We start from the raw sequence: 8,567 nt of genomic DNA, 5'->3' as shown, positions 1-8,567 counted from the left end.
GAGAGTGAAGATATTTGGAGTTTATCTCATGAGGGACATGGTGAATCTGTGTCTGCAGAGATGGCTGAGGCGGTTTGGTTTTTTTATATTGATACCCTCTGAGTGTGGATGCATTTCTCTCCTATCAAAGCAAAGCAAAACAAAATAAAATAGCAACAAAACAGAAAAAAAAAAATGGCTGGGTTATGATGAACATCACAGCTTATCCTGGCACATACAGGAAAACCAAATTCTCAGATTTGGACACTAAGCCCATTTAATTCAACAACGCTTCTTTTTCTTGTCATCTTTGGCCCATCTAGACCACAAGCCCCTCTGTTCACTGGTCTTCTCCTGTGGGCTTGTCTCTAGTTACGCTCTGCTTCCTGTCTCTGACTCGCTGACCAGTGACCCCAGCCCCCTTTACTGAATCACATCTCTGTTCGTTCCAGAGTTTTTGAGAAAACGCTCATCTGATCGCTTCTTTCACTTTTTTCTTTTTAAATTGATCTATACTTGATTTACTACATTGTGTTCGTTTCAGGCGTACAGCTAAGTGATCCAGTTAACTTCATGTAACTTTCAATCGGGGCCTTTCCAGGTGGCTCCGTGGTAAAGAATGAACCTGCCAATGTAGGAGACACGGGTTTGATCCCTCGGTTGGGAAGCTCCCCTGGAGGAGGAAATGGCAACCCACTCCAGTATTCTTGCCGGGGAAATCCCAGGAACAGAGGAGCCTAGAGGCCTATAGTCCATGAGGTTGCAAAAGTCAGACATGAACCCATGAGCAGCTCACTCTTTGAGCCACTGAGCACTATTACTATTACTCTGCTTGTAGACAGAGGAAAGATCATATGATAATAAGTCGAGAGGCTGCTGGCCACAAACTGGAATGAGAGCTCTCACCAGGAACTGAATGTGTTAATACCTTGATCATGCGTGTTGAATTACTACAGCTGATTCCATCATTTCCTTCATGTTTTACTACAAAGCAACAGATAATAAAAGTCTGTTGTTGAAGCCACCCGGCCTGTGGTGTTTTGTTATAGCGGCTTGGGCAGACTAACGCATTTGATAAACTGTTCAGATCTTTGGCCCACTTTTTAACCCGGTTGTTTTCCATATTGTTGAATTTTCAGATTCCATTGTATGTTTTGGATGTAAATCATTTAACAGATACATGTTTTGCAAATATTTCTCCTTAGAGAGGGGTATATCTAGATTTTTAGCTCTGAATATTTTGTTTCACAATTGCCTGTTTATAGACCTGCTGTTCCCACTAGTCTATAACTTTGCAGTTGGGGCAGTGTCCTCACATCTGGGTACCTCTTACATGAGCATACAGCCTGGCACACATCACTCACACAGTGTAAATCACTGGCTGGCTGGCTGGCTGAGAGAATAAATGGATGAGTAGTACATGGAAGAAAGGACTCATATATCTCAACGAGGAGTTTAGTGTCAGGCAGATGGGTCAAGATCAGCCCCCGAGGGTGGGGTTATGGTCACTGGAAATAAATGTCAGTGTCACACAGATGAGGGTTAGCATCACAAAGGTAGGAGGAATCAGTCTGAAGTTCAGAGAGAGACATGGTGTCTGACACTTACACAGCAGGGAGCACCGTGAGCTTCGGCATCTCCCAAATTAGGTGCATCTTTCCCTGAAGACGGGGAGAGAAATGCTGGGTTCCAGATCCGTTCTCCACTGTGTCGAGGACCGGGTCATCTGTTCTCTGTCGATGCACCTCTAATATCTGGCATCACATCCTACTCTTTTGAAACTCAAACCTGCAATTGAAAGAATTCAGATGACAGTTGTTCCAACTCTAGAACCCCTTCCTGCTCCATCTTAGTGTTCTTCTTTCCTTCCTTGGCATCCTTTTCAAAGCACTGAACCTCATCTTTTGAAAAGGCTTCCAACATGATTATGAATTTAATCCTCCTGTGGGCTCTCTTGAACCTGCCTGGTGAGTATCTGCATATCTTTCTCCTTAATTGCCCAAGAGAAATCCTGAGGGAATCATGAAAGATGGGTGAAGACAGCAGCAAGGTTCCAGACTGCAAGCGCAGGACTGACTCTCCTTCAGAACTGCTGGTGTCCCTGTCAAGTTTCTTCCTGTGTCTTTGCCTCAGGATGACTGCCTGGGTGCTTTTGGGGGAGGCATGAACCCTGAAACCTGACCCTAGACTCTCTAAGGAAGACAGGGGCCTGACTCTGGGCCTGTGGAGAAGAGGACTGATGTTTGGTATGAGCAAATGAAAAGTGGAGTCCAGGGTGGAAAACAGGGGTCCAGCTAATGAACATAGCAGAACATTCAGGGGTTTAGGTCTTGTCCAGACATGGTTCCAGTCATTCAAGCAAAAACCCTGGAGGTATTCATGAATACCCTCTTATACCCCACATTCAGTCTGATCAGAACCTGTTGCTATCTCTGTCTTCTAAACATTTCCTAAATCCAATCACATATCACCACCTCCACGGATCACTATGGCTCAAGACACCCTCTTCTGTCTTTACCAAATCATTCTCCTAACAGGGCTCTTTGCTTTATATACCTACATGCCACACTTCTCTGTAAGGAAATTATCATCACTCCTTTACACAACACCCTGAAATGGTTCTATGTGTCACTTAGGAGACAAGTTCAAGTCCTCGCAAGTCCTTACAACATCCTACAAAATCTCGTATCACCTCTTTGGCTTCTTTCCCTTCCTGCCTTTCTCCCTGTCCCCCACCCTGACTTCTGTGATGTGCCTTAAACAGGCCTTAGGACTCTTGTCCCAGACATATTCTCTCACTGGAATTCCTTTCCCTAGATACCTGATCAACTCCCACATCTTCATACATTGCTCATCTCTCACACTGGCCCTGAGGTCTTCCCAACTGCTGATGCAATACTGCACAATGACCCCCACACACCCACACGCATGCACACCTCTGATACTGCCCCTGCCTTGCTCCCTGCACTAATCACCACCCAACACACTATACCCCTGAGGTATTCCTGTATTTACTATTACTGAATGTCTCCACTCATCAGAATGTCTGACAGCAGAGGCAGATCCCTGTTTTGTTCACTATGCAGCCCAAGCCCTTAGAGCCTGCCACATACTAGACGCTCAATATTTATTTGTTGAATGAATTGTTACCTCCCTTCTCAGACTCTGTTAGCATTTGCTCTGTTCTTTAAATAACACATATCATTCAGCCTTGCATTGTCAGGAGAAAGGGATAATATTGGCTGAAGCATTCTAAACATGGCAAAGATCGCAAGTTCTCCATGAGTCGATTTGGCATATGTCTACTGAATCTTGGAAGGTGTTTAAGGAAGGTTGTATTTGATCAATACTTTGAAGAACACATAATGACAACTAAAAGGGAAAATACCTTTCATCTTATGAAATATATATATATATATATATTTTTATCATTTTCTTCATGTTTTAGAACAAAGTGATCCAGTTTACATATTCAACTTACAGATAAAAAGCCTGGAGAGAAGGGTGGGGCAACGTGTCTGTTGAGTTTTCTTCCTTTGTTTTTTTCAAATAATACTTGAAAAACAATCTCAGAATTTGTGCTCTATGTGTCTCTGTCCAGTTGCTTTGACCTTTGATCCAGACGACAAAAATGCCATCACTCCCCCCTACCTGATCTACTTGAAGTCTGATTACTTGCCTTGTGTTGGAGTCCTGATCCACCCTCTTTGGGTGATCACAGCTGCACACTGTAACTTACCGTGAGTAATAAGCCTCCAGCATCACCCTATGCTTTAAATTCTCAGGCTGGGCACAGACCAGAATCCTCCCTGGGGTCCTCTCAGCTAAATGGGATTTGACAGACGTTCTGGGGATGTTCAGTAGTAGAGAAAAGGCTTTGGGGAGGAGCTCATCAAGCCCTATAGTGTGTTCATTGTTCAGTCATATACCCCATTCTTTGTGAACCCATGGAGCTTGGACCACCAGGCTCCTCTGTCCATGGAATTCTCCAGGCAAGAAAACTGGAGCGGGTTGCCATTTCCTTCTCTAGGGGATCTTTCCGACCCAGAGATTGAACCCAAGTCTCCTGCATTGCAGGCAGATTCTTTACCATCTGAGCCACCAGGGAAGCCCCATAAAGGTCCAGAAGGATGGATCATCCACGTCTGTTCAATCTTCTCACAAACATCTCTATTGTTCCAGGAAGCTTCAGTTAATACTGGGGGTTACAAAACCATCCAATATAAATGAAGAAAAATACATACAAGTGGTTGGTTATGAGAAGATGATTCATCACCCACAATTTTCCATCACTTCTATTGAACACAACCTCATGTTAATCAAGCTGCAAACCCATATTGAACTCAACGACCACGTGAACACAGTCAGCCTGCCCATAAAACCTGCCACTGAAGACGACATGTGCACCATCTCTACCTGGGCCTACAACTTGTGTGATCTCTGTGGGTAGCTCTCAGAACCAGACATGAGCCTCTCCTACTCCTAGTCTTATTTAGCTTCTGTCATTTTTCCCACTGAACTTTCTTGTAACCTCTTCATTCATCCTTTCATCTTCTTTCCCTTCTCTAGAGTCTCACTGTAGGACTCCTGAAATCTCTGTATCTTTCTACATCTTTGCTCTCATATCTGATAGACATGTTAGTGGAAAGAAGACATTTGTATTCTGGTCTTCATTTGCTGTATGACAACTGATTCGTCACTTTACCTTTGAAGCCTTAACTTTCTTAATTCTGAAATGAGGCATAAACTACATTAGATGGCTTCAAATCATCGCAGGCGTTAAAGAAACTTAAAACCCTGAAATAGAGCAAAATTATGTTTATGTAGTAAACACAAGATGAATACACAATATTGTGCTAAATCATGCAGAACTTCTTTATGCAAAATTGTGATACAGATCAACAAAAGTTTAAGATTTTTAACTGGTAACATTTTAAAAATGAATATTCACTCACTTCATCAGAAAATTGGAAGGGATAAATTGAGAGATTGGAATTGACATATACACTATATACATGAAATAGATAACTAATAAGGACCTATATATATAGTGCAGGTAAGTCTACTCAATACTCTGTAATGACCTATATGGGAAAAGAATCTTAAAAAGAAAGGATATGTGTATAACTGATTCACTTTGCTGTATGCCTGAAACTAACACAACATTATAAATAACTGTATTCCAGTAAAAAAAAAAAAAAGAAAGAAAAGTAGAAATTTCTTGTCCTTTGAGAGACAACTTGAGTTTTGGAAATAGGAAATGCTTTTCTGTTAAGCAGTATGTTTGATATATCTGTGTTATATCATTTTAATAAAAAAGAGATGTAACTTACAAAAAAATGCAGTTTATTTTGATCTGGCTCATGAAGTAGTTAAGTAAGCATTTCTTAAAAAGTCCTTTCCAAAAGAAAAGTTGAACTATACAGTTATTGCTAGACTAGAAAATAAGGCAAAGAACCTCAATCATTTTCTTTTAAAAACTTAATATATTATTTTCAAATAAAGTTACTCAAATAAACACACCCCTAAAAAGCAAAGTCTCAAAATAATATACTTCCTCCCAAAGAAGAATTCTTGGCAAGAACACCCAACACGTGTATAGAAACTTTGTTCTTCTTTCTCTCATTTTGTTGCAGGTTAGAAAAATTTTGTTATGGATCTTCAGAGTTCACAATATGTGTGAACCATTGATATGAAGGAAATAATTTGAATTAGAAATGGGAAGACCTAGTTTCAAATCCTAGGTTTATGGGTTTAAGAGAAACCACTTTTTGCATGGTTTTTTGTTTTTTTTTAGCAGATACTGGATACTTTTGATCTGATGAATGAGGAACTAGGCTTAGATCTCTCTTAGTCTTTTCAGACTCTCAAAATATTAATAAGAGAGACATTGTCTAATGGTACAAACTTGCAACTGGTGGATAAATAAGTTCTGGAAATCTAATACACAGTATAGGATGATCCCCTGAAGGAGGGCATGACAACCCACTCCACTATTCTTGCCTGGAGAATTCCCATGGACAGAGGAGCCTGGCAGACTACAGTCCATGAGATCGCAAAGAGTTGGACAAGACAGAACAACTAAGCATACAAAGTGAATATAGATCGTGATACTGTATTATAATCAAACTTACTGAGGGCTTAAATCTTAATTTTTCCCACCACAAAAAAGAAACGATAATTCTGTGAGGTGACAGAGGTGGACTATGGCCAATCATATGGATCTCTAGTGGTCTTGACCTCCAGTGGCTTGAAGTGGGGCTTGAGTTCTCAGCCAGAGATTGAGGCCAGGTTGCGGTGGTGAGAACACCAAATCCTAGCCACTAGACCAGTGGTCAGTGACGAGGACCGTGGCTCTTCAGTTTTGCAGAAAAGAATTCCCACAAAGACAGAAAGAAGTGAAACAAATAAAGTATTTATTAGGAGGAAAAAGAGTACCGTATGTGTTCATAGGCACACGGGCAGACTCAGACAGAGAGAGAGTTGAGACCTCATGGCAGGTTAAATCACTTGTATGGGGGCATTTTTTCCAGGTTCCCTTAGGCCAATCATTTTGATTTGCCAGGTTCACAGTCCATATTTGGTATATCTCGGGATCCTCCTACGTGTGCACATGCATCTCTTGACCAAGATGGATTCTACCGCAAAGGCCTAGGGGTAGAGCATCCTTTGACATCACTCCACTTTGACCTCTAAGGAAACTTTCTATGCATATGTGGTCAGGGAGGTCTCCTGACTTCGAGAATGAGAGATATGTAGTCTGGGCAGGGCCCAGCCTCTTCCCTTAATTGTCCTACTATTCTCCTCTTGGAGTTTTTGGTCCATAGAGAATGAATCTCCTATCACTTTACCACTGAAGGGGAGGAGGGGCATCTACCTCTGACTCAATACTACAATATTCAAATGTGTCAAATCAATACTGTACACTGTATACCTCATATTTATGCAGTTTCATGTCAGTGTGTTTCAATTTAAAAATTAGAAAGGAATAGGTGATGAATGTAAACTGTGGGGCAAATTATAAACCTGAAAGCTCAAAAAGTAAAATAAAATTAAACTGAATAAAAATTCCAACTTAAAAGATGCTTTTAAAATGTCTGAATTGCCAGAAAAAATTGTAAGTAATCTGTTTCACTTCACTGCAGAAATGTCTTTTATTTACATCTAACTTCCAAGAATTTAACCTCTTTTATAAATAGATGCTTTGTATCATGAGAAATTGTTAATCTGATCACTTCCTACTGTCTTAGTGGCTGCGGTTTTGATCTCTCTGTGTTTGAACTCTTTTTTGTTTCTACCAGGAGAGGAACTATGTTGAAAACGAAGGAAAGGAAAGAAGGAAGTTTGGTATCTCATAACTCTTAAGGAAGTTCTATTTCTTTCTTCCAGACAAGGACCCTGACTCACTGCAGAATGTGAATATCTCTGTAATCTCCAAAGTTGAGTGCCGCAGAGCCTATAAAAACATCCGCATCAGAGACAATATGTTATGTGTGGGCATCGTGCCAGGAAGGAGGCAGCCCTGCAAGGTAACATACTCTCAGTGCCTTAAGGTCCCCATTTTATTGTGTCCTTTGCCAGAGAAATAACTCGGTCTCCTTTTCCCTGGCAGGAAGTCACAGCTGCCCCAGCAGTGTGCAACGGGGTACTTCAAGGAATCCTGACATTTGCGGATGGGTGTGTTTTGAGAGCCGATGTGGGTGTCTATACCAGGATTTTTAACTACATACCCTGGATTGAAAATACCATCCGGAATAACTGAGTTCTCATGGCAAGAATTCTAGACCCTGTGACACCACCTGTTCCTAAGTCCAGCCTCAGAATTAAATCTAACCAGGTGTCCTGAACGCATCCCACACATCTGTCTCACTCCTGCCCCACAGGGTGGGTGACTGGCACCTCCCTGTAAGTGACTATAGATGGCAGCACTTCCTCCTCCCCTATTGATGATGATGGCAAACTCCATACCTCTTGGGATTTATGAAGTGGCGATTGCATTCTCGCTAATGAACTGATCATTGCCTTACTGGAAAAAAAAAAAAAAAAGTCACTCGATTGGCATCTTGGGTGACTTAACACCTACTACTTGCACTGGATTCAATCACATGTGCTTTGGGCAAGTTATACATGCCAGTCGGAAGTCTGAGAAGGATCAAACTAAACAGAATTCCCAGGGAGGAGAGAGAGTTTAAGGGGGGACACCGTAAGAGGAATTGGTTTCTCCTTGCCCACACAACTCTCAGACCAGACCTGGATTCTGGACATTCACTTTGCAGCATTCTCAGTAGGGACTTAGCTCTGAGAGGTTAATACCAAAGGTAACTGGGGTTTAGGACACAGCAGGTAAACAGGGAGTACAGGATGGATTTTTCCAATGTGCTCTTTCTACGACGCCAGCTGCCCCAGGAGCTTCATTCTCCCCCAGTTAAACACTCTTGCCTTTTTCTTCCTTCCTTCTTCTCTTTTCATCTCACCTCTGCAGCTCCAGTTATCACCTGAGAGTTTTACTTGATAGATTTCCATGGGGAGTAGCCTTTGACCAGTATTATATTAAGGGCGAGATTAGCCAGTGACACTTTTGTAAATTA

At 41.7% G+C, this 8,567-nt stretch overlaps 1 protein-coding gene across 1 annotated transcript; it reads left to right on the top strand.

Annotated features, from left to right (window-relative positions):
- The first annotated feature begins 1,906 nt into the window (after positions 1-1,906).
- Positions 1,907-7,741, top strand: LOC133072917 (probable inactive serine protease 58). The gene is made up of 5 exons (XM_061166446.1): positions 1,907-1,946; positions 3,581-3,719; positions 4,162-4,421; positions 7,369-7,508; positions 7,592-7,741. The coding sequence occupies exons 1-5, from the start codon at positions 1,907-1,909 to the stop codon at positions 7,739-7,741; spliced, it is 729 nt and encodes a 242-aa protein (XP_061022429.1).
- The last annotated feature ends 826 nt before the right edge of the window (positions 7,742-8,567 follow it).

The sequence above is a fragment of the Dama dama genome, chromosome 18 (genome assembly GCF_033118175.1).
Source record: "Dama dama isolate Ldn47 chromosome 18, ASM3311817v1, whole genome shotgun sequence".
NCBI classification, from domain to species: Eukaryota; Metazoa; Chordata; class Mammalia; order Artiodactyla; family Cervidae; genus Dama; species Dama dama.
Note: the sequence above shows the minus strand (reverse complement) of the source record. Positions and strands in the feature narration are given on the sequence as shown.